We start from the raw sequence: 27,762 nt of genomic DNA, 5'->3' as shown, positions 1-27,762 counted from the left end.
CGCTATTTAAAGCTGCACTTCTAACTTTCCACTTCTACCCGGGATTTGAACCCGGTTTCCTGCGCAAGTGCTGAAAGTTTTAGCTAATACAGATACAGTAGAGCCTGCCTGCTTGCTAAGGGCATAAATTGAATCTTTCGTGTCAGATCGTGTGCCAGGGTGAGACATGACCTTTGACCCGATCTAAATGTCTCAATAGAAGAGCAGGGAGACAAAATACATCCACCCCAATTATCAGAGGTCTTCAACAGGGGGTCCGCGACCCATAGGGGGTCTGGAGGTACTGCAGGGGGTCCGCGAAATTGTTGTTTGATTAAACAATAATAAATGTTTCCCCAAAATGTCAAATTGTCTTTAAACATAACATGAATCCATAGCAAACAGATACATGGAGGCACAATGCACAATAACATGGTATGTTTATACATATTTTGTAGAGAATTTTTATTTTGCACACCTACTGGGGCAGGTGCGTATAGGAGCAGGCAATATAAAACACAATTGTATACATAAATATACAATATATGTGGTAGCCCCCCCCTACCCTACGAGGTAGGGGGTCCCTGCTCCATCTCCCCATCAGTTTGGGGGTCCCTGGCCTGAAAAGGTTGAAGACCCCTGGTGTAAGTTATTGTATTAACATACTCTCTACCATACAGATTGGACAAAATTACATTTTATTCCTAAGAAAGTTACATAGTGCCGCTTAAACACTTATTTTAACCAAAGAAATCACTTAAACCACTTAAACCACCTTTAAGTGTTTTTTAAACAAACACTGAGGATTCCGCTGTGTGGCCTGCTCATGCAGTGAAGCCAGAAGGGAGACTTCCTGGCATTTAGCCAGTGACATCTCTTCCTACCACCTCCACGGGCGGGCCGACCGCTCCAGTCCAGACCCCCCACTGGGCTGTCTGTCTGTCTCTCTCTCTCATTCCCAGCCATTGGGGCCCCTAGCAGCACTATAAGGCCCCTGAGCGAGTCTCATTCCCGGCCATTGGGCCCCCGGCAGCAATGAGGGCCCCCGAGTGTGATTCTCCTGAGCGAAACAACAACACTGCAACTCTGAACACAAGACGAGCCGGCGCTCTCAACAAAGGATTTGGCACTTAAAAGAATCCAACTGACCATGAATAATTAAATATTTATTGCCCGCCTTTCAAGTGAAATATTCAGGGAATCTGTGGTTCGCTTCTGATCTTTGATGATTTTTTAAATGGAATTTTGGAAAAAGAAATGGACGATGAAAAGATTTTTAACAATAGCTTGAAACGCACATTTATTTAACCACTTAAACCCTAGTGTTAGTGAAACGGACCTGAGACGCAACTGTAGCTGCCGTAATTTTTGGCGAAGACGTTTATAGACATTTATAGACTCTACACCAAATGTCTTCGCCAAACATAGCCGATCTACGAGCTCACTTATAGCTCATAGTAGGTGAGCTTGTAGATCTGCTGTTAGACCGGAGCTTCTCTTCCCCTACACTTGGGAATGACCCTACGACCTCAATAATGCTCAGTGACCCCCTCCCCCTCAGAGAGGTCAGGAGTAAAGCCAAAAGAGACAGAGTTGGAGGTGACAGCAGACCGAGTCGTTCTTTTAACACAAACCTCGACCCCTCTTACGCCCACACACTGACTACACATCTACACACACTGACTACACATCCGCTCCCAGACGGGAGCCGTCAGCGCCCTCGACCTGTCTCTGGCTCTCCATTCACATTGTAATCAATGTCACCGGGGGTTAGGCCGGTCCTGGTGGCTCCGTCCGCGACTCCTCGTCACCGGCAGATGTCATAGGGGAGAAGCATGGGTTTCTCCAGTGGTGGAAGTAGTAGTCACATTTATTACTTGAGTAAAAGTATCAATACTGTCTGCAATATAGAACTCTGTTACAAGTAAAACTCCGGAATTCAAAATGTACTTGAGTAAAAGTACAAAAGTATTGGCTTCAAAATATACTTAAAGTGCCAAAAGTAAAAGTAGTTATTATGCAGAATGTTTCATTTAAAGTTTTCAAATCTATAAAAAATCTTTTGAAAATAGCACATCTACAAGCTCACAACGCTTGTAGATGGGACACATTGTGAGCTTGTAGCTCTGCTATTTTCAAAATGGCTGAAATGTATATAGGGGCTGAAGTGATTAATGTATGTTTTGTAATGATAATCGAAATCTTTAAAGTAACTAGTAACTAACATTTTCAAATTATTGTAGTGGAGTAGAAGTACAATATTTGCCTCTGAGATGTAGTGGAGTAGAAGTAAAAGTGTTGGAAATTGGAGATACTCAAGTAAAGTACAAATACCTCAAAATGTTACTGAAATACAGTACTTAAGTAAATGTACTTAGTTACTTTCCACCACTGGGTTTCTCTCACAAGTCCTCAGTGTTAACTTAACTCAGAGATTGTAGAAAATTACGTGCATGGTTCCATTTTATACACTTTTGGAGGCCACTCATTGATTTTTTATTTTGTTTTCATTACCTTATTAGTCCTTATTATTGCGAAAATTTTGGTTTTCAACTAGCTGGTTGTGATGAGTCCTCGGGGGAGCGGTTAGGGGTTAAGGGTCTTACTCAGGGACACTTGGACAGGACTGGGGTTGAGAGGTGAAGCGGTGACCTTCAGGTTATCAGACGGCCTCTCTACCCACTAAACTACGGCCCCCCAAGATCACATGTCTATATGATAGACAGTAGAGGTGTGGAAATTGTATCGATTCTAAGATGATTCGGTTTTTAGCGTTTATTGTAGATTTTACGACCTCGTTTGGACAGTAAAGTTGTGGAGTTACAATTACATCTGGGAGTAGCATTCCATTAAATCCCGGCTATTTTCACAATCTTTTAAACAGATCTGAAGTGGTTAAATCATAATGTATAATGGAAGTAAAAAAAACGAAGTAAAAGTAAAATATAGAAAAATATGTACATAAGTACGTTTTGCGCACAGCACTCGAGTAAATGTACAAGCTACTGTACACCACTGCAGCTAGACCAAACTCAACACAGTAAAATCCTCAACGTTACTTGAACTGGATGGACCCTTACAGGTCCATTTGGTTCCATTTGTAAACAGAGTTAAATTAATGCTATATTTTACTGTGAACTCCACCACAAACACACCCTCTATCGTGCAGACGACGTTGGCTCCCTCAGGCCCTCTACAACACATACATTTTTTATAATCCATCCATCCATCCATCTTCAACCGCTTATCCGGAGTCGGGTCGCGGGGGCAACAGTTCCAGCAGAGAGCTCCAGACCTTCCTCTCCTGAGCAACATTAGCAACTTCCTCCTGGGGGATCCCGAGGCGTTCCCAGGCCAGTGTGGAGATGTAATCCGCCCATCTGGTCCTTGGTCTGCCCCGGGGTCTCCTCCCAGTGGGACGTGCAGCGAGGACCTCCCTAGGGAGACGCTCGGGAGGCATCCGTACTAGATGCCCGAACCACCTAAGCTGGCTCCTTTCCAAGCGAAGGAGCAGCGACTCTACTCCGAGTCTCTCCCGGGTGACCGAACTTCTCACCCTATCTCTAAGGGAGATGCCAGCCACCCGTCTGAGAAAACTCATTTCGGCCGCTTGTACCCGCGACCTTATTCTTTCGGTCATGACCCACACTTCATGACCATAGGTGAGAGTAGGAACGAAGATTGCTCGGAAGACCGAGAGCTTTGCCTTCTGGCTCAGCTCTCTTTTCGTCACCACAGTGTGGTACAGCGACTGCAATACCGCTCCTGCTGCTCCGATTCTCCGGCTGATCTCCTGCTCCGTCCTCCCCTCACTCGTGAACAAGACCCCGAGATACTTAAACTCCTTCACCTGGGGCAAAGCCTCATTCCCTACCCGGACTGCACAAACCACCGGTTTCCTGCTGAGAACCATGGCCTCAGATTTGGAGATGCTGATTTTCATCCCAGCCGACGCACACTCGACTGCGAACCGATCCAGTGAGAGCTGAAGGTCCCGGACCGATGGTGCCATCAGGACCACATCATCCGCAAAAAGCAGTGACGCAACCCTTAGCTCACCGAACCGTATACCCTCTCCGCCACGACTTCGCCTCGAGATCCTGTCCATGAAAATCACAAACAGGATAGGTGACAAGGCGCAGCCCTGTCTGAGACCAACCCCCACTGGAAAATAATCCGACTTACTGCCGAGCACACGGACACAGCTCTCGCTTTGGGCGTACAGAGATTGGATGGCCCTCAACAAGGTCCCCCTCACCCCATATTCCCGCAGCACCTCCCACAGAAACTCCCGGGGGACCCGGTCATATGCCTTCTCCAAATCCACAAAACACATGTAGACCGGATATGCATACTCCCAGGCCCTCTCCAGGATCCCTGCCAGAGTAAAGAGTTGGTCAGTTGTTCCACGACCAGGACGGAAACCACATTGCTCCTCTTGAATCTGAGGTTCGACTATCGGCCGGACCCTCCTTTCCAGTACCTTGGCATAAACTTTCCCAGGGAGGCTGAGTAATGTGATACCTCTGTAATTGGCACACAACCTCTGGTCCCCCTTTTTGAAAAGTGGGACCACCACCCCAGTCTGCCACTCCCTCGGTACTGTCCCAGACTTCCACGCGATGTTGCAAAGACGTATCAACCAAGACAGCCCCTCAACACCCAGAGCCTTCAGCATTTCTGGACGAATCTCATCAACCCCCGGAGCTTTGCCACTGTGGAGTTGTTTAACTACCTCAGTGACTTCCTTCCGGGAGATTGACGCCGATCATTGATCTTTGGCCTAGGGTACTCTGGTACCAAGTACACTTATGAGCATCCTTATGTTTGAACATGGTGTTTGTTATTGTCAGTCCATGACTAGCACAGAAATCCAATAACAAGCCACCACTCAGGTTCAGATCAGGGAGACCGTTCCTCCCAATCACGCCAGTCCAAGTATCCCCGTCATTGCCCACGTGTGCGTTGAAGTCCCCCAGCAAGACTATGGAATCCCCCACCGGAGCCCCATGCAGGACCCCATGCAGGGTATCCAAAAAGGCCGAATACTCTGAACTCTTGTTTGGCGCGTACGCACAGACAACAGTCAGAGTTTTCCCCCCATCAACCCTTAGGCGGAGGGAGGCGACTCTCTTGTCCACCGGGGTGAACCCCAACGTGATGGCACTCAGCCGGGGGCTTGTGAGTATCCCCACACCCGCCTGAGACCTCACACCCTGAGCAACTCCAGAATAAAACAAGGTCCACCCCTTGTCCAGGAGTTTGGTTCCAGAGTCCTTGCTATGTGTGGAGGCAAGCCCCACCAGGTCTAACCGGTAGCGCTCTGCCTCCCGCACCAGCTCAGGCTCCTTCCCCACCAGCGTAGTTACGTTCCACGTCCCAAAAGTCAGCCTCTGCTGCCCCTGATTGGTCCGTCTGGAACCTCTGCTGTCACTGCCACCCATCTGACAGTGCACCCGACCCCACTGGTTCCGATCGCGGGTGGTGGGCCCACGTGGCGGCGAAGATCTGCCCACGTTCCTTCTTCGTGCTGTGCCCGGCCGGGCTCCGTGGTTAGCCCGGCCACCAGGCGCTCGCTGACGAGCCCTTCCTCCGGGCCTGGCTCCAGAGGAGGGCCCCGGGCTTCCTCCGGGCCGGGTCGCATCACTTCGTCTTGTTCGTGGCTTGTTTTTTATAATCTTGTTAGTTTAATCAGGTTAGATGTTACGGTGAATAACTACCAGCACATTTCAACTTTCGACCCCGGCACTTATGTAAGGATATTTGCAGAACTTTAAGTTTGAATAAGCCGTTGTGTGTGTGTGCGTGTGTGTGCGTGCGTGTGTGCGTGCGTGCATGCATGCATGTGTAAACGTTGTAAATATGCCACAATATCTTTTCTCTTAAACTCAAAAGTGATCGATGCAAATATTTAAAAATAATAATGATAAAATCAGACATACAGTGCAACTTTTTTGCATTTGTGCCAGAAGTGAAAGTGCGTTTGGAGGTGTCCTCAAAGAGGCCTCTCAACATGCGATTCCAATTAGGGTTTTGCCTTTAAAAAATATATATATATAACATAACAAGACAGTGTCTGATAACGCCACAACTTTTCTGTGGTGCTCTGACATCATATTGATTACGTCAGTCATGCCCAAATATGGGGGGATGTGACGAGACTGTGGATTGTGAGATTATGAATCCACAAAATGTGAAAAAACATTTTGGAGTTGACTTCCATGGCCTGTTGGCAGCGTGCTCCAGACATTGACACTGATCGTGTGGTGGATTGGGTGTAGGGTTGCCAACCGTCCCTTGAAATACGGAATGGTCTCTTATTTGGAAACTAAAAGACATGCATGTCCCTTTATTGCGGTGGTTCTCAACCTGTGGGTTGGGACCCCCAGGGGGATCCCTACATGATTTTTGTGGGGTCCCCAGATGACAGTGAAGTGACAATTTAAGGACTTTTAAGACATTTTTAAATACCAAAAACAAAGAAAAGATAAAGAACATTACTGCATCAAAAGTAATCAACACTAAACACTAACTAAACTATGCTATAAAAACTGGTCAAACATTGGCCAAATTGTCAAATTATATAAGAAATTGAATTGTATATATACGATCTACAAGCTCATACCGCCTCGCATAGATCTACTATTTTCATTTATCTGTGGAACCGAGTCAAGCTAAATTCAATGCCTCAACTCCTACAATTCCAAGTGGTTTTAGGGGGTCGCAGGCTTAAAAGGTTGAGAACCACTGCCTTATTGAACTGATAAAGGCCACACTTTCTTCCTTATTTTTGGCCAACCAGGAGGGGACATACATGGTGATACAACACTTTATCCAAAGTGCTCCACACAGGCGCGTATCGTCATTGGGGCCAACGAGGCCATGGCCCGGTCTGTAAACCCAGCTTGTCCCTGTGTAGGGGCAAGATCCAGGGGAAAAAAAACTAAAAATCAACATTAGCAGCCCCTCACCCTATTCTGTTGTAGCCGACCACAGAAAGTCGCTTTTGTTTTCAAATGGGGCTCATTTGCATTCGGCCGAATTGTTAATGAGTGGCCATTAAAAACCAGTTTAGCCGTCAAACCGGTTCTGTCCCGGTCAACGTTAGAATCCACCAAACGCCACTGGCTCCACAATGTGCATCACATTCCATCGTTCTCACACCAATGGCAGAGGAAACCATGCAAGGCATCAACCTGCTCATTGGGAGCAGTTAGGGGTTCAGCGTCTTGCTCAAGGACACTTTGACACGGTAACACCTGATACACTGCTGCCTCACATACGGACACATGACCCTTAGGCACTACTCCGCAAAAAGAAATGAAACGCTAAAACAAAACTACGATGACGTCTGTGATGAGTGATCAGTAAAGTCGTCAATAATGTCACCTCCACAGCGTCCCTCTGATGCCCAAAGAGACCAGCACACAGTGTGGATGTGACGGAGTAGATATGAACCCATTAAAACCGGGAACGCATCTTGTGTAACCGCTTTATCCATATTTTATACTTTGGCTATTCAAAAATAGCAGTTCTACAAGCTCATAGGGCGGTACCGAGTGCCGCGCTATGAGCTTGAGCTTGAAGATCTGCTATTTTTGAATGCGAAAGAAATCTAAAATGACAGAGAAACGTTCCCGGATTGAATGGGTTCATACTGTCATATTGTGGGAGACAGGAAGAAACTAATTCACATGCGAGCACACACACACACACCTCAAGAAAGACAGATCTAATTTCCTCATTAAGGCCACGTCTTGTGCCATATCCTGTGTAACGGTGCCAAAAACGGACACACGCAACCAGCCAATCTAATTGAAAAAGAACTGGGATGGTTGACACAAAATCTATTTAATAAATGGTAAATGGTGCAGTTATATAGCGATTTCATCCAAAGCACTTTACCTTACCTTCACCCATCAATGGCAGAGGAAACCATGCAAGGTACCAACCTGCTAATCGGGAGAATTTAGGGGTTCACTGGGAGGGACACTTCAACAGTAATCTCTTGGTGCTACTACCTACAGTACATCCATTAAGACCGGGAACGTATACTGTGTCATTTTAGATTGTTTAGCCATAACCATTTATTTTATACTTTGGTCTAGCAGATCTATGCAAACAGCCCCGAGGTGAAAAAGGTGACAACATGTTGTTTTCTTTCGGGTCAGGTGTCACACAATTGCCCTATTTGGGTTCAAAAAGGTGACTGTAGCTGAAAAGTGACACTTTTGCATGTCTGAAAAGCTCATAGTGAGTGCCGCACTACAAGCTTGTAGATCTGCTATTTTTTGGGGGGCAAAAAACTTTGCGCAAATCTTTGAATGTATATGTTTTTTTAAAGCGAACATTTTAACCTCAAATCTTTACTTCTGGGGATTCTACAAATGTCTTCTAAATCCTAACTTATGTTGCTATAATATCAGTGGTTCTCAAACTTTTCTAAATCTAAAGTGACACAGTGCGTTCCCAGATTGAATGGGTTAAACATGAGATGTTTCAGATTGCTTCAACAGTAACACAGGGGGAGCCCGGGATCGAACCGGGAACCTTCCCATTCCCAAGCGGCCGCTCTACCTCCTGACCTGAGCCACTGCCGCATCTCTGGAATGTTTTCAAAATGTTGATTGATAATTATTTTTGTTTGTTGTTTGTTTGTGTTTGTGTGTTTGTTTAAAAAAAGGAATTCCTAGGTGTACAGCATGGTGCGGTGACTGGTGACTACTCATAAACGCGCCAGGGCTCACCCCAAAAAATGTCATAAATACCTCCACATGTTTATGAGACGGGACAGGGAACACAGGGGTCACTCTCCTGACCTTCATCGAACCATAAAAGCAATTGAACCAAAATGGAGAGAGTGCTGTCAGTGTGGGTGGTGTTATGGTTAAAGCCAAACCCATATTGTCACTGTTGGGTGGAGACCTCATATGACCAAAAGAGTTTTTATTATGAAAAAAAAAAATGGAAATAGCTGATCTACAAGCTCACAACGTGGTCACATTGCAAAGCGCTTTGAGCTTGTATCTACGACACTCTTGTATGATGAAATAGAGCATTAATTTACGGGGAAAATTGATTCTGCTCAACAGCGACGAGCAAAAGACAAGAAATGTGTAAAGAAAATATATATATATTTACTCACAACCCATGAAAATGGGTCCACAAGCCATTATTTGGCCAACACTGGTGTAACATGTCGTGCATCATATTGTTTCCACATCCTCAGCAGACTGACTAAATGGCCTTCTGCAAACAGGCTGTCTTTTGTTCTAGCCCCCTCCGTCCTGTCTCCTTCCAGAAAGTGTAAAGGAGCAGTGCCATGACATCCTGCTCTGTCTGTCATGGCTGTCGTCATCACCACCGCTGCCTACTAACAACAGGGGGGCTTAGTCACTCTGAACCCCCCTGAGTCACTCTGCATGGGGATTGGATTAATGTGCCTGTGCCTTTGCCTTTGCCTGTGCGTGCGTGCGTGCGTGCGTGCGTGCGTGCGTGCGTGCGTGCGTGCGTGCGTGCGTGCGTGCGTGCGTGTCATCAGTACTACTGGGGAGTGGGGAGGACTTTCCAAAGTCTAGCTGTCAGCCTAAAGCGGGCAACACGCCAAATTTTGTTTTGTCCAGACTGTTAACGTTGAACTCACTGAAGTCGGGAAATCAGTCAGGTGAAAGGTGTGAAAAGGTTGAATACAACTTTTTCACCGCACAGTCGGCTGGTATGGTGCTAAAAAAAGAGCGCGACGCTCGTTTTTTAACAGCAAACACGTGAACATGTCGGCATGCTCATTTCCCCCGGGCTTGCGACGTTGAAAAAGTGAAACTTAGAATGTTGGATTTTAACGACCTAATAAAGCCACATGCGCACATTACGCAGTGGTCTTCTGTTGTTTGAGACCCACACACGCACTTTTCCGCTTTCCCATTCTGTGCCCCTCTCAGGTCACCCCACTGCTATCGACATCCAACAACCGACTGAGCTGGCACGGTTAGCAAGCGCCACGGGCGTGTAAACAACAGCCACAGATGCTTTCCTACACTTCAACTATCATCGCTGACGTCGGGCCAGTGTGTGGGGTCTAAAACATCTCAGACACGCAAGCACGCCAGGGGCGTAGCTAGGATTAACATTTTGGCAGGGCATGCAACACCCCCCCCCGCCCCACACTCCCCCCCGGGGCGTAACACCGGCCTATAGCAGCCTTGGGAAAATGCAAAGTGCGCACATTTCCTTCATAATGTTCATATATGTACACAACACCTAATTACGGTGCAGGTGCACAAAAGACTGCTGAACTTTAAGGTGAGTAGTACTAGTATTTCCCGACAGCCTGACTGAAAGAAATGTCAGAGTAGCAGCTAGTACAAAGAACAATAACAGCCTAATCCCCAAGGGCAAAAACAGTAGTAACAGACTAACTAACAGTCCAAGAGCAACACACTTTCAACACATTTATCATTGGTAGTGTAATTAAATAATAAGAAATAAGGACATGGAGGGATTGGGGGAAAAGTTATTTTTTGGTGACCGACTCATTTGGTTTGTGTAGCCTACTGATTCTGATGAAGGTGTTGTTGAGGGCGTGAATTGCTGCCCACTTACCCAGTCATCTTTTGTTATGCAATGGCCCATTAATCACCACGGCAGCACTCTTAAAGAGAAATTTGCATGCAGTTTGTGATGCTCCAGCAGTATGGAGACGTTTGGAGGAGTTGTTGGGGGAAGGTGATTTGCTGCCCGTCCATTTATCGTTAAGCAGAGACGTCGGAGGGTCCTTTTTTTTCGGCCAGTCTTTCGGCAGCGGGCAAGGGCTCAAACTGGACGGGCAACTGCTTCCTCTGCCCATCGCTGTCTACGCCTCTGGCGCACGTACATGCTCACGGACACACACACACACCAGTAAGCAGTAGAAGTTGTCATTGTGTCATCATGGCAGACCAAAGCAGCCAGAGCTGTGTTGGTTCCCAGAGCCACCAGGCCTCAACATGACATTAAAAGCTGATCCACAATGGACCGTCCCCAACCACCAGCCACCACAATGGAACACACAATGTGTCTGTCTGTCTGTGACCAAGTGACACGCAGAGAGAGAGAGAGAGAGAGGGGGGGGGGTAGGGGTTCCGCCAGGCCAGGTTGCCTAGTCCAGGGCTCGCAAACTTTGGCAGGCAGTCATAGGCAATTGGAATGGGATCTGGAATGGCAAGTCTGACTTCACTCCTGCAAACTTTGGAAGCCAATCAGGATGGAATATGCCAAATCTGACAGATACGTCTTGATCACATGACTATAGAGATAATGTGTACTGATTTGCGTGATGTTTGGACAAAATCTGTAGGAGTAATGTGCCGATGTGAAAAACTTGAGGCAGAGGTTCTGGCCTCCAGTGAGTTAGCCTACAAAGTTGTTTCACACTGATCGGTCCAACAGTGCCAGAGATTAGCTGCTCACAGACACACACACACACAGACACACAGACGGACAGGGGCGAAAACAGAAGTCTCCGGACTGGCGGAGACTTATGTGAGAGAGAGTGATAGGTGTTAAAAGAGAGTGGTAAATTGAGCAAGAGAAAAAACTAAACATTTTAACGTGTGCTACTGTGTGTGTGTGTGTATGTGTGCTTGTGTGCATGTGCGTGTGCTTGCATGTCTCTCTTGTCTTTGCGATCTCACAGTCAATCAGTGTTTATGGACGCTCAGCGGTCAGCTCTCTGTGTGCACAGTTCCACATGCGCTGCCAGCCAGCCTGTGATTAATGCTGCTGTCTTGAGTGGGAGACAGTGCACGTAATCAAACCCCAGCCTGTAATCACCTTCCATTCCATCTCATTTGCACTTTCACAGAGATAGAGAGAGAGAGAGAGAAGCCCTAAATAGAGAATACACAGTGGCAGAACACCTGACCACTGTGACTGATCCATCACGAAGGAAAGCCTCTACTATGTACAGACTCAGTGAGCACAATCTCGCAATAGAAGAAAGCCGGCAGACCTGGCTTCCAAAATGTGGTGGAAACTGGACGGACAGCGAGTGCATTCTCCGGCAGATTCGGCTGCCGGAGAATGCACGCTCGCTCCTTCTGGGAAACTGAGCTATACTTCCTAACCACCTGCCCAAGGTGGTTGGATGGCTCAAGGAGGAAGATAAGAGTGCAGCAACTTGCAGTGGGTCTGGAAGTGGGAGCTCCTCTGACCTGGTTCCCCCTAGATTCGGCACAAGCTTGGGGAAAAAAACGATCTACTATTTAACCACCAAAATGTGGAATGCCTTACCAACAGCCATTAAAAGACTTGATTCCCCGTCCACTGTTCGAACTGACCTAAAAACATGGCAGTCCTCAAATTCTAATTGGACGTAGGACATTTTTATCCCTTACTATCTTGCCCACAGAGAGAACAAATAACGCAGTCCCTCAGCGAGCTCCACGGAAGGAGCCCCTCGCCCCCCACCCCCATTTGTTCTGTAAATATATCTAGTATTGCTTGTTGCTGATCTGTTATGTATTGTATGTCCTGATGATGAATTGAGTACAATTGACCACAATGGAAACACGCCTCCCGGGGCATTTTGTGTCATCTTTTTAGCATAACTTTTGCAACTGTACTGCCGTACTGTTTCCAAACTTGCAAATAAAGTACTCAATGAATGAATCAATAGAGCTTTTGAAGCAATTAGCTGTACTTTTTTCAGGTTTAGCAGTCACTTGGCACACACACACACACACACATTAAAAAACAAAATTGACGCAAATAGCGAAAATAGCCAATGTACGATGCGATGTGAGCTCGTATATCGGCTATTTGATGTTTTCTCTACTTCTGCATGAAAATAGGGCATTCATTTACCAACAAAAAAATGGAGATACAAGGTTTCTGCCTGACAGCAATGACAGCTAGCTCTGGCCCACTGAAGCGCAGAGGAGCGTAATCCCTCAACAGTTTCTCTTTGTCCTGACTATGGAATGCCGTTGTGATTAACGTGGCTTATCACTGTATGTTTACAGTAAACAAAACAGTGACACAGCAGGACCCCAACATACACTGTCTGACAGCACGGTGAACTCAAGTCTCCATCACTTTCACATTAACAAAAACCTGAAAAAAAAGAAAGGAAAATAAATCTATTTTCAAAAACACAGCCAAAGCTGAAACACAAAGTGCCACAGGACAAGCCATACAATGGGGTGGAGTGCAGAAAATATAAGATTTACAAGCTCACAAAATGTCAAGATTTTTTAATTGTTTCTTAAATATCCCCTATACCTATAATGACACGCTCAAAATAGGGATGCCAGCCAGGTTAAAAGTGGGATAGTGTGTCAAAATATCTACGCGATTATTTCACATGAAACGTATCTTTTGGTGATGCCTCATTCATACAGGTTGATGAAAAATCAACCTGGTTTAGAAAAATGATGATGTTGCTTCATGGCCTCCTTATAATAATGGCGCTCGGTGTGCATGTGCTCATATCACACAGCAGTTTAAATTCATGCAAATTAAATCACACAGAATAAACGCTCCCAGTTGTGTACGGACCTTTACACATCCGGACCTAAATGGACAAAAACATTTTTGTCAATGTGGGTGATGCAAGGAGGGTGACAAGCAGTGGTGGAAAGTAACATAAGTACATACTCAATCACTGTACTAATTTCTAGGTACTTTTTACTTTACTTGAGTGTTTCCATTTTCAGTGTATATACTTGTATACTTCTACTGTTCACTTTGCATAATTAGATTATTATTGCAAAACCATACATTAACCACTCAAGCGGCATTCGAAAAATAGCATATCTACAAGCTCACAATGCATCGCGGTGAAATAGGACTTTCTGCATAATGAGTAAGTAGATTTTGATGCCAATATTTTTGTACGTCTTCTGGTCAAGTAAAATGTTGAATACAGGACTTTTACTTAACCCATTGATACCTGGAACGCATCTGTGTCACTTTAGATGTCTTTGGCTATTCAAAAATAGCAGATCTACAAGCTCATAGCGCGGCACCGAGTGCCGCGCTACGAGCTTGTAGATCTGCTATTTTTGAAAAATCGTGAACATATTTTTTTTATTTTTTTGTTTAAACTGTGAGGATTTAGATTTTTTTTAAGAATCGCCTCAGGTCTTAATAGAGTCCACATTGTGATCTTCCACCACTTCTTTGCATTGTGCCTGCCCCGCTCCCACCCCCCCCCCCTCCCACACACACAGTGTTATTGAAGTGGAAAGGAGACATAATGACGGGGGGTAGGCCAGAGACACAGTTCACTGCACTGTAGGGAGATAGGCCCAGGCAGGCTAAATACACACAGTCACACACACAAACTAAAGTGTCAACAACAACCACACACACACACACACACGTGCGAGAACGAGGACATCAATAACTTTGGACGCCGATTTTAAAGCTGGAATCATTTTTTTTAACCATAAAATAACCATTTCTCTTGTGAGGACCAGGAAATCGTTCCTCACAATGTCTATTTACACACACACACACACACACACACACACACACACACACACACACACACACACACACACACACACACACACACACACACACACACACACACACACACACACACACACACACACACACACACACACACACACACACACACACACACACACACACACACACACACACACACACACACACACAGGTTGGACGTACAGTATGTATGTTATATGAGTCAGGCAGACAGTGAAAGCTGCTGCTGAGTGCAGACTGTATAGTTAGGATACTATAATCAGAGGATTACAGTATCCTGTAGTTAGGATAGTGTAATCACAGGATTGCAGTATACTGTAATTAGCTCTAGACATTCATTTGGTCAAGAACTGAGGTCCGAAGGCCTCTTGTCCACAAGGTTTGCTAGAAAGACAGAAAAGGGCACTACGGTGGACTACAACGATGATATACAGTGTATCTGCAACTGGAGCCCTATTTCATGCTTTCCAAAAAACGAAGTGCCGTCTTCATTCTTGTTGGACCTTTCCACTGTAATTTACAGACTAGACGTGCCCCTAAAGTAACATCTAAACCTAACTTATGAATGCCTTATCCTAACCTGAATCGTTTCCTAATTCTATACCCAACTCTAAAAAAAATATTGTCTTAACCATTTCTCCTGAGAGGGCCAGGAAAATTGTCCTCAGTCACAATGCTTATTTCTCCAATTCTACCATACTTGTGGGGAAGTGTGGCCCTCACAAGTATAGTAATGCAAGTACACACACACACAGCCTCCTTAAGCATGACTGTCCCGCTGCAACGTGACAGCTTGGACTGAAGCCAGCTCACATGGGGAAACGTCACACTGCTGAACATGTTATTAACTAAAACTAACCAAATTGCGAAAAACTGCTGCTGAAGTGGAGGTGTAGCTGGGACCAGCAGGGTGGAGGGGACCTGCAGGTCAAAATTCAATTTCTCCTCAGAGCAAGCATGCAGGCTCTAATAGCTCAGTGGTAAAAAATACATCTGCACTTGCGCAGGAGAACCATGTTCAAATCCGGGGTAGAAAAGGAAAGTTACAGCTTTTAACTGTAAATATATAAACTCAGGCTTGAATAAAATGGTGACCAGACAGTCTGTTATTTCTACTTGTTCATGGTGTCATTTCTACTGAAAAACGCAGAGCAATTCACTCCATGTTCTTCAATGACAAGACAGTTAAAGATCACAGGGTAGACACACGTTCCTTATTTCCTGTCTGCCAGTCAGGAAGAGCACGTGTCTTCATGCGTGCGCGTGCACACACATACACACACCGCCACACACACAAACACTCTCTAAATCAGGGTTCCCTAACTCATGACCCAAAAGAAAATGTAGTTGTCTTCCCGGGACCCAAACTTACAAAAATAAATACTGAAAATATATCTAAAATACTAGTGAAAATATATCTAAAATACCAGTGAAAATATATCTAAAATACTAGTGAAAATATATCTAAAATACTAGTGAAAATATATATACATGCGACGCATTCTGAGCTTGTAGATCAGCTATTTTCACTATTTCTTAAGCTTTTTTAGTTTATGGAAAACATATTTGTTTTTTGGGGGGTGGTTCTTTTGAACGTTTTATTTTACATTTTAATTTCTGATTATTATATATTTGTTTTTATATTTGTTTTAAATATAGGAAACGTAAAGAAAATGGGATATTCACAACCCATGAAAATGGGTCTGTGACCCAAAGATAGGTCCCAACCCAGTGTTTGGGAAACACTGCTCTAAATGACACCAGTCCACTCATAAAGCTCCCATCTACTCAGTTAATTGTCCAGATATGAGACAGACTGCAGACAGCTTACGCACATCTCAGCCAATATGAACATGAACTCATTCCAATTGGATTTTACTGTTCAGGCCTTTAGCCTACAGATGATCTGGGTTATGTCTGCATAGATTAGGTTACATAGGTTCCACATCACAAACCCCACCATACTGCTTATGGGTTATTACAGTGTGTGTGTGTGTGTGTGTGTGTGTGTGTGTGTGTGTGTGTGTGTGTGTGTGTGTGTGTGTGTGTGTGTGTGTGTGTGTGTGTGTGTGTGTGTGTGTGTGTGTGTGTGTGTGTGTGTTGTAGAAGACGCTATAGACTATTCTCTGACAACACCAGCCACTGTGTCTGTCTGTCTGTCTGTCTCTCTGCAGGTCTGTCTGACTGTCTTTCTCTCTCTGTCTGTCTGTCTCTCTCTCTGCAGGTCTGTCTGTCTGTCTGTCTGTCTGTCTGTCTGTCTGTCTGTCTGTCTGTCTGTCTGTCTGTCTCTCTCTCGGTCTGTCTCTTTCTCTCTCTGTCTGTCTCTCTGCAGGTCGGTCTGTCTGTCTGTCTGTCTGTCTGTCTGTCTGTTTGTCTTTCTCTCTCTCTCTCTCTCTCTCCACCCTGCCCCCTCCAGTCTCATTTTCCCAGGCAGCGCTGCTCGCTCATCTAACAAAGCCTCTCCACAGTCTGCAGGATGACCCACTAACCTGCACGGGGCGCGTGCGCACACTCACACACAGCCAACATTACAACACAGCCCCACTGGATTATCATCAGAAATAATACTGGTTGACAAGATGAATCAAAACATATAAGATTATAATTTCTTAATTCAACATCCACCTTGTTTGCACACATCATGGCAATGGTTCCCAAACAAAGGGACCCATAAAGAGTAATTGGGTCGTGGACCAATTTTTTCCTACAAAGAAAATCTAGTAAAAAATAAAAGAAATTCCCCAAAATGTATAGCTGATCTACAAGCTCACAACGTCTTGCATCATGACACGTTGTGAGATGAGTGACCTCTGTCAATTAAGAGGGAGTACAAAGGGAGTCTATCAGCACGCTTCAGCCTAAAACGGCTAGTCACAGGAGCAGGGACAACAGATGCAGAAGGGATCGACACTGGAGAACAAAGTACAAAAGTACAAAAAGAAATGACTGGCGATCTTCCTCAGAGTCATCAGTGACTACGAGGAAGACGAAACATCAGTCATTTCTTTTTGTACTTGCACCTTGATAAAAGGCTTAAACTGTCCTATCTGCTCCAGTGTCGATCCCTTCTGAATTAAGAGGGAGTGTGAGAGAGGATTAATTAATCATGTCAACACCACTGGTCCAGTGTCAACAAATAGCTGGTTTAACAAAACCATTTGCATTAAGCTTTTTAAACCGGTTTAACTGCAGATAATTGTATGTTTTTAAAAACGTTACACTGACATTTCGGCAAGAGACAGATACAGTAGACAGACAGACAGTAAAGATAATGTGCACTGCCATGTATGTATCTGTTAAAACACAGCCCAGTAGCAGCAGTGTTGTAAAACTTGGTGGAAATAATAATCAAGACCCTCTCTCCCTTAACTTACCCCTTGGTTTCCTTTGAAACAAATAGAGGGTTGACCTGGTAAGGATCCCTGCAGAGACAAGAAGAGAGACACATTTCAGCACAAGATTCTGTCACATAATGTATGTTTGTTTGTTTGTTTGATCTCAATCAGTGACTCTCAAACATTTTCATTTGAAGGACCCCCAAATTGATATGTAGCTGTTTGGCCACAGACCCCAATCTGGGGGGAAAACATCGTAAGGTTTGTCAACATTTTGTTTTTGTTTGTTTTTTTCTCCTATTTAGAAAATAGGAGAAACAAATACAACAGACATGTTTAAACCCCCCCAGAGACCCTTGGGGGAGGGGGGGGGGCAGATAAAAAATATCAACTTATCAAACATGACTTTTTATCTATCATGTGGAATGGGAGCAGTGTCCTAGTGCTGCAGAATAAATCATTGCTTTCAGGTGGAAACCTCTTATGTCCAAAACTGTTACTTTTCAGGAAATGTCAAAAACACTTTCACTTAAAAAAAAACCCCATATTATTATAGCAAAAATAGCCGATCAACAAACTCGATGCTTCGCAATGCATTGTGAGCTTGTAGATCGGCTACCTTGTAGAACAAAAACATGGAAAGTTGAAATATGGAGAATTGGAGATACAAGGTTTCTACCCGACAACAAAATACTGTGCAGCAGGTCCAATGGTCGCTGGTCACTGCATGGGGATTAAATCACAACCAAGCAGACCCTCAAATGTTCTAATGTTTATAACTAATTCATATTTATAACTAATTCATATGAATGAACCAGTGGTGGACAGTACCTAAGTACATTTACTGTCTTGAGTACTCTACTTGAATAGGCTATATTTTTGAAGGTTTTTCTTTTTTCCATGTCTTTCACTCTACAATTGCACTTGTGACTCTGCACTACATTTACATGGAGGGACTCTTGGTAATTTGGCTCAAAACGCATTGTGAGCTTGCTTGTAGTTTTTCCACTATTTTCTCAATTTCAACACAGCAAAGCATTGATATTAAAAAAGAAAATGTAATTCGTAGTTTGTACTTTTTAACACTTGAGTAGCCTATTTACTTGATAGGCTATGTCCAAACAAACAGCAAACAGAGTCTCTCTGCACTCTATTGATGTGATTATTGACCTTATTGTTTATTGACTATACAGTTGATGTTTAGGCTGGTCTGCTTATTCTGATCCCTCATACTTGTAAGTTTCTCTGGACAAGAGAATCTGCTAAATGCCTACATTATATACATTGTGTGCATTTAGAAGCCTAAATAAATATAAATAAATACACAACAGTTTCTTTAGCTTACAGAAAAGAGAATGCTCCTTCCAGCCACTGTGGGCTTGCAGATCGGTATACACGCATCAGGCACTGAGCTAAGCTTGTAGATCAGCAGTGGTGTGAAGTTTACATAAAACTAAAGTACTGTACTTAAGTACAATTTTGAGGTATTTTACTTTACTGGATTATTTCCAATTTCCAGTACTTTTACTTCTACTCCACTACATATCAGAGGCAAATATTGTACTTTTACTGCACTCAAATTATTTGAACATTTCAGTTACTAGTTACTTTGTATATTTTTATTTTTATTACAAAACAAACATTAACTACTTCAGCCCTGTATACATTTCGGACATTTGAAAATAGCTGATCTACAAGCTCAGCATGGTAGATCTGCTCATTTCAAAATATTTTTTATACATTTTACCCATTTGAAAACTTTTGAAATGGGATATTCTGCATAACTTTTGGTACTTTATGTACATGTTGATACCAATACTTTTGTACTTTTACTCGTAAATTTTGAATTCCGGGGGACTTTTACTTGTAACAGAGTATTTATACATTGCAGATTACTTAAGTAAAAAATGTGAGTACTTTTTCCACCACTGGTATAAATCAGACTCAACGCACTGAAGTGCCGCTGTGGCAAAACTTGTTGGAGCGACTTATAACATAAACACATCAGCAGCAGCACGCCAATAAAACAACAAAAACAGAAGAAAAACTGCAGTGATAACAATAACACAGCGTCATGAGTCACATTAAACATTAACACATGAAACAGGGCAACAACTTTGACAAGTAGGCTATAATGAATAAACGGTATTATAAAGCAGAATAAGGATCTTTATACCTTGAGGTTCTGGAACGCTTCCAGGGAGCGCAGGGCGCTGTCGGTGAGTTTGACGTGAAACAGCGTGTTGTTGTTGTGGTTGTTTTTTAAGCCATAACGTTGCTGCTGTGTGAGTGAAGCCATCATCACCACCACCCTGTGTGTCTACTGTCTAATGATTCCACTATAGCAGCACCAGTACGGCTCAGAGCTCAGGCACAGTGTTGCCAGGTTTTGAGAGAGAAACAAGCAAACCAGGTCTAGGAAAACAAGCCTCAAAGAAGCAACTTCACATTGATTGATTGATTCAATCAATCACATTGATTGATCACATCAATCACATTGATTCAATCGATTGATCAATCTATCAATCAATCATTCAATCAATCAAACAAACAAACATTCTAACAAAACATTCTAGCTACATATTAATTTGTGTGGTCCTGGTCCATGACCATGATGACATGAAAATGTTTGAGAACCACTGGTTTAAATACAACATTTGGAAACAACTTCAAGCCCAAATAAGCAACTGTGCTTTAGAAACAAGTCCAGAAAACCCGCAATCCGCAACTACCAATATTTACTAGCAACTTCACAGAAAAAGAAACCCAAAGTCGCTTATAATAAGCGGACTTGGCAACACTGCAGACAGACGACGTCATTGCCAGGTGGGCGGGGCTGCGTGGCTTTCTGTCTGTGGTTTTCAAAGTGCGGCGCGGGGAGCTAAATTTGTATTTAATTTAAGATAATAAGGTTTTCCAAACTTTTCAGTCCGCGACCCCCCAAAATAATCATATTTGAATTGGGGGCCCGGACCCCCCTCCCCGACAAGCACTTGGAATTGTAGGCATTGCTTGTCTTTCTGAGAAAGACAAGCAATGCCTACAATTCCAAGTGCTTTCTCTATGAATTGAGTAGGCCTACAAGGACCCCAATGGAAACAAGCCATAGGCTTTCTTGGATTTTTTATCCTGATAGCTGACCTTGAATTGAACTGGTTTCCTGTGCTTTTTCCTGCAAACTGCTAATTAAGTATTCAATCAATCAATCACTTGGTTTCACAGATAAATATTGCGAAAATAGCCAAGGACAAGCTCACAACGCCTCGCACTGCAAGACGTTGTTTGTTTGATTGATTGATGTACTTTATTTAGTAAGACATGAGAAAAAGTAGGCTGACATGGAAGTAGGCCTACAATTCTCAATACAAGGTCTACTAATGAGCTTGTAGATCACAATATTTGCCTCTTTCTTACATAATATTTGACAATTTGGTGTAAAAAGGTCTTGAAAGTCCTTAAATTGTCTCTTTAGAAATGTGCAGATACCCTGTATACACTTATACTGTATGTTGGTTTGTTTACTGTTGAGTGAGAAAACAATGTTGCAAATTAAGCTATCATCTGGAGACCCCCAAAATAATTTGGGGACCCCCCTGGGGATCCCGACCCCCAGTTTGGGAACCGCTTCTGTAGGATGTAAGTTGAAAGGGAGCGCTTGCGGCCCTGGAACCCCCCGGTACCCCCTCAAGGACCCCACTTTGAGAACCAGTGCAATATAGGTTATTACAAAATATGAGTGACTATTCTATAGTATAATGTTTAAAATTCACCACGATTAATCAATTTATGCACACTTTTTATGGCAATTTAATGTAATTTGAACAAAAACATCTTTTCATGTCCTATGACACTCAGAATCATTTGAAATAGGGGCTCGGCCTGATTGAAGTCAGTTTGGGGGTCTGTGACATGAAAAGCTCTGAAAACCCTTGTCCTATACGACAGTAACTATTTTCCAAACTTTTTCATGTCAAGGATCCCAAAATTAATAGGCTATACTAGGCCTATGGGGCCATCCATGTCGGGAACGATGCATGTCGTTCCATGTAGGCCTACTGCTTTATGGCACAATGTTATTTGAAACTCTGCCAATCAGTTAACCTGTAAGGATCTTCTGTATTATCAGGTCGGGTTAGCCAATCAGGGACTTAGTGACTTAGCTGCACAAACGTGACATGACGCCAATCTGTGAAGCCAACTGTTTGGGTTAGCCAATCAGGGAAGCCGATAAATACAGTCTCCCGAACACACAGATCATTTCTGCCTCTTTCTCAAACCTGTGGGCTGACAGATAGGCCTGTACAGATCTTCGTGATCTTTTGGTTCTCAGAAACCACTGGTCCGTCCGACTTGCCATTCGTCTCTGTCTCTGGGTTATATGAGACACCCACGCCAAGTTTGAGACTGAACGGTCCGACGGACGCTGTTATGCCAGGGATGCAACGTGTTGTGAGCTTGTAGATCGGCTATTTTCAAATAGCCAATGGATAGGGTTAAAGTGGTGCAACTGTTTCTTATGCTATATTAACACATTTTGCTGGGGACCCCCTGGAACCCACTGGACGACCCCTGGGGGTCCCCGGACCACCCACTTTGAGAGAACCACTGTCCTACTACACTGTGAAGATATAGATACAACATGGTTTAATTACAAAACATACAATGGATACTTGATGGGGACATACACGCACAGTACATGTACGTTATGTGAGTAGCAGCTTATGATGCTAATCAGTAATAACTAATAAGTTAACAGAGACAGTCGAAGCAGGAATTAAAGGGCAATGCCAAGGGGAAAAAGTGGGTCAGTTTACAAGCAGTATAATCCCAGAGAGCAAAGATACTTATCCTGACTGACTGTTAATGGGATTAGTTATCCACTTTTCTGAAACTCATCTCATATCGTTGCTGTCGGGCAGAAATCTCTCATCTCCATATTCAAACCTTTTGTGTTTTTTTTTGTAAATGAATGCCCTACTTGATCATACTATAGTGTCACACAAAAGCATCAAAAGTAGCAGATCTGCAAGCTTGAAACGTGGCGCAAAGCAACGCGTTTTGAGCTTGTAGATCTGCTGCTTTTGCTGTTTTTGAATTTGAATCCTCAAAAGTAACAGTTTTGGACATAATATGAGGTTTCCACCCGACGATATAGCCTACTCTTCTTGAAAGCGGGCCAACTTTGAGAGTAAGATATTTCCTGAGAACCGGAACAGCGAAATTTGATATTACACTAAACCAGTGTTTCTCATTAATGTCAAGGACCCTCTGAGAGAGTCCACTTTGGACACTGGTCCAAGGTGGTCCAAGGTGACTGACATTTCGATGTCTACGACATCTTCCTCAGAGTCGAGAGTATCTTGGTGTCAGACAAGTGTATCTACAGTACAGCCTGATTGAAACAAATGCAGTGTTTGATAACAGTGCAAGTGAAGGCAGCGGCTTGCAAAGCAGATGCGTCTGACTAGTTAAGCCTACTTAGTTAAATAGGTAAGCTACTCCCTGAATGAGAGTGGGTGGGGGGCTCGGGTTAATGCAGGTTAACAGAGAACAGGTGGCTGTGTGAATCCTTACATGTCATGCCTTGATTCCATGAATCAGAGGTTTTGAAAGGCCTGTATAATGCCATCATAAAATAATCCTAATCATAATAATCATGCTACAGATGGCATCGTCGACTCAGTTTCATTATCATATGTATGTTTCAAAGTAGTTCTGGAGGAGAATATTCAGGTTGGGGTCAGGGTTGGGATAAGGCATTTAGAGGCTAGGTTTAGTTAAGGTTGAGGTTAATGCCTCATTTATACTTAATCGTGTGCCGGCGGCGTGCACCGACAGCAGCAGATCTACAAGCTCACAATGCGTCACACTGCGACGCGTCGTGAGCTCGGTTAAAAATGGCAAATAAATGTAAAAATGGCATTCATAAAATTGGACATCAAAAATGGCGACGTCCTCAGAACTTAGTATAGTAATACAAATGTGTGTGTGTGTGTGTGTGTGTGTGTGTGTGTGTGTGTGTGTGTGTGTGTGTGTGTGTGTGTGTGTGTGTGTGTGTGTGTGTGTGTGTGTGTGTGTGTCCAGAGCATAGACTGTATAAAAGGTCCAGAGCTAATCTAGCCACAAATGTAGACCAGGGCCGGGACTCGGGAGCTTGAACCGGTGATTTTCTGGTGTGTGTGTGTGTGTGTGTGTGTGTGTGTGTGTGTGTGTGTGTGTGTGTGTGTGTGTGTGTGTGTGTGTGTGTGTGTGTGCGAGCGTGCGTGCGTGTTCTTCTAGTTTTCCAAAGACGAAGTAATGGGGGAGGATTAGCCTACTTCCCTCTCTCCCTCCCGTCTCACCTTCGACCCGTCTCACCCTCTCAGTCTGCACGACGCCATCTGTTGCTGATGCCCTCTGTGACCCCAGGGGACGATGCTTCACACCTGAGGTCAAACACTGCCAGGGCCAGGACACCTGCAACCCTAACACAGACATTATGGGACTCTAGTGTAGTCAGGTGGGAAGAGTCACATTGCACTTCTCCAGAACTACAGTTATATACAGTATAGTATTAAGTATTTCTGTATTGACCTGTAATAAATGCGTGCGTGCGTGCGTGCGTGCGTGCGTGCGTGCGTGCGTGCGTGCGTGCGTGCGTGCGTGCGTGCGTGCGTGCGTGCGTGCGTGCGTGCGTGCGTGCGTGTGTGTGCGTGCATGCGTGCATGCGTGTGTTTGGACACCTTTACAATATTGACATGGCTTAGACTCTAGACACAGGATTTGATGACATATCAAGGACATATATGTATGACTGTATAACAAAATCTCATTATAAGGATGCCTCCTTGGCACCTCCCTAGGGAGGCTTTCCTGGCATCGCCCAGCTGGGAGGAGACCACAGTTCAGACCAAGTACCAGATGGGAGGATTATATCTCCATGCTGGCCTTGGATCCCCCAGTTAGAGTTAGCTAATGTGGCCTGGGAAAGGGAAGTGTGTGGGATTCTCTGCTGGAACTGTTTCCTCCATGACACCATTCCGGATAAGTGGTAGAAGATAGATGGATGGATGGATGGATGGATGGATGCCAAATATTATTTGAAAACCATGAACTAAACTCTTCATTGATTCATTTTTTATTGGGGAACATTTTAATTTTAAAACATAACAATTGTGTAATATAATGTAATAGTAGTGTAATAACACCCATACACGACTAAATCAACCTTTGAGCATCCAGATGCTAGCAACAATGCAAAAATATAGCCTACAGTATGAATATTATGACTCGCTCGCCTTGTACTCAGACCAGACTGCAAGCTTCTTTACTTCTATTCAACAGCTATTAAAAAATAAATACACTTTTGCTCTATACCTTTGTCTTAATAAAAACAGGCTCATTCAGGAATGTCTAAAGCTTATGCAAAGATCTCAAGTTCATTTTCATTGCCTTTAAAGAGAGTCTGTGCCAACCTTTCCTATAACGCACACGCACACGCACACGCACACGCACACGCACACGCACACACGCATACATGCACGCGCACACGCACTCACACGCACAGGTGTTTGGCGTTTTATTGTGTAATTCTTACAGTGAGTGTACATGCGTGTGACTGATCCTTCCAAGCACGAAAAGAGACGTCATTGATGACTTTGCGCCAGTGCATGAGACATGACAAAATGGAGATCCCGCACACTGTCTTCACTTACAGCAACAAAGTATTTTATTGCGAGTAGGCTACAACGCTTCGGTCCAACTGACCTTCATCAGGTATCTGGGTCAAACAGACACATACTATTATGTGGAAGAACTCAGAGAGGCGAGGTCCAATCAGGGAACCACACCAATCTGTTACCATGGAGAAAGGACGGCCTATACAGGTAGTAAAGGTGGTATTTTCCAAAGGGGCTATCCGGTTAACTGGGTTGAGCAGGCTTTCACCTCTGCCTTGCACAAGTTTACTGATTATGTATGTATGTCTGATTTACTCTAAAAGAGGTTAAATCAGGATAAGACATTATCAGTAACCTATATCACTACACATTCACCCTATTCGTACCATATCAGGGCAGCCTTTAAGAAACATTGGCACCTTTTACAGTCTGACCCTGAACTGTCTCGGACTTTCCAGAATCCCCCCATTTTTGTCTACGAAATCTAAGAGATTGATTGATTAACGCAAACTTCTCAAGTAACAAACTCTTCTCAGCCCTATCCCCAATGGTATTTATCCATGTGGTAACTGTGCCCAATGTCACAACACCAATAAGACACAACCTTTTCATCATCCGTTAACTGGGCATAAATACTCTATAAACTCCACTCACGTGGTTTACATGCTATGCTTTTATCATTTATTCACTGACTACTAAAATGTATTTTTGTCATGTTTTTTACATTTACTATGGATTTGAAAAATACCACCTTTACTACCTGTATGGGCCGTCCTTTCTCCATGGTAACAGATTGGCGCGGTTCCCTGATTGGACCTCGCCTCTCTGAGTGCTTACATGTATAACGATATGTGTCTGTTGCTTATTTGACCCAGATACCTAATGAAGGTCATTTGGACCGAAGCGTTGTAGCCTACTCGCAACAAAATACTTTTTTGCTGTATGTGAAGACAGTGATGATGACTGATATCATAGACTGGCCACTTCAACAAGAGATCAACAAGACACACAGTTACATGTCTTGTTCCCATTTCAATATCTCTGTCTCTTTTCTTTTCTTATACTGTAATTTCCTCCCCCATGTATTTTATTTTTATTTTTAAATGTGTTAATTGTCTGTCCTTGTTCTTCATCTAGCACTATAGTGTCACAGCAGATTATTGGCTTAGGAATGCTAAAAAACTCCTTTACTCCTTTAAGTATACAAGCTACAACTGTACCTTGGTCTGAGTCTGGTCACATAACCAGCACTTACTGCCCCCACCCAGTAATATGTGTGTGTGTGTGTGTGTGTGTGTGTGTGTGTGTGTGTGTGTGTGTGTGTGTGTGTGTGTGTGTGTGTGTGTGTGTGTGTGTGTGTGTGTGCGCGCTGCGCTGCGCTGCGCTGCGCTGCCTGTGTGCGTGCGTGCGTGCGTGCGTGCGTGCGTGCGTGCGTGCGTGCGTGCGTGCGTGCGTGCGTGCGTGCGTGCGTGCGTGCGTGCGTGCGTGCGTGCGTGCGTGCGTGCCTGCCTGCCTGTGTGCGTGTGTACATGCGTGCGTGCGCGCACACACATGTAATTATTTACAACTCATATTATCAGTGTAGCCTATCATTGATTCTTTGACCAATGCTGTGGTAGAAAAGAATCATAAATAGGTGGGCCCTGTGGTTTGCTGACACAATCTACACGAATCATCACCCCATGTCCTGGGCTGCCAATTCATACTCCCACAGAGACTTGCAGCCTTATTACTGACTCCCCACTGCCTTATGCAGCCTTATAACTGACACAATACTGCCTTATGCAGCCTTGTTACTGACTCACTATTGCCTTATGCAGCATTATTACTGACTCAATACTGTCTTATGCAGCGTTATACAGTAACTGACTCAATACTGCCTTATGCAGTGTTATAACTGACTCAATACTGCCTTATGCAGCGTTATAACTGACTCAATACTGCCTTATGCAGCGTTATAACTGACTCCCTATTTATTGGCTTATGCAGCATTATTACTGATTCAAAACTGCCTTATGTAGCCTTATTACTGACTCTCTATTGGTCTAATGCGCATTATTACGACTCAATACTGCCTTATGCTGCCTTATTACTGACTCCCTACTACTACCTTATGCTCCCTATTGTCTTTAAATGGCGTGTGTGTGTGAGTGGTGCACCGTGCCCCCTGTTTGTGTTAAATTAGTGCAATCTTATCTGGAGAGACAGAGGACGGCCGGAGAGGTGGTGACTCGGGTGGAGAGGGTTGGCAGCCCAAACCACTACTTCTGTGAGTCAACAAAAAAACTAATAACAATAAT

The 27,762-nt window shown here is 44.1% G+C and overlaps 1 protein-coding gene across 1 annotated transcript in view; it reads right to left on the bottom strand.

Annotated features, from left to right (window-relative positions):
• LOC308083301 (RNA polymerase II elongation factor ELL-like) overlaps window positions 1-20,115 on the bottom strand; it is a 41,225-nt gene extending 21,110 nt beyond the window's left edge. The window contains exons 1-2 of the mRNA XM_080425577.1: window positions 19,981-20,115; window positions 17,844-17,891 (exon numbers count right to left, since the gene is read on the bottom strand). Coding sequence (XP_080281703.1) covers window positions 17,844-17,891; window positions 19,981-20,106 — 174 coding nt within the window. The 5' untranslated portion in view covers window positions 20,107-20,115. The remainder of the gene's footprint in view (window positions 1-17,843; window positions 17,892-19,980) is intronic.
• Between the last annotated feature and the right edge of the window lie 7,647 nt (window positions 20,116-27,762).

Source organism: Gymnoscopelus braueri (genome assembly GCF_963280865.1).
Source record: "Gymnoscopelus braueri genome assembly, chromosome: 1".
In the NCBI taxonomy this organism is placed as follows: Eukaryota; Metazoa; Chordata; class Actinopteri; order Myctophiformes; family Myctophidae; genus Gymnoscopelus; species Gymnoscopelus braueri.
The sequence above is the reverse complement of the archived record's forward strand: the minus strand, read 5'-3'. Positions and strand labels throughout refer to the sequence as shown.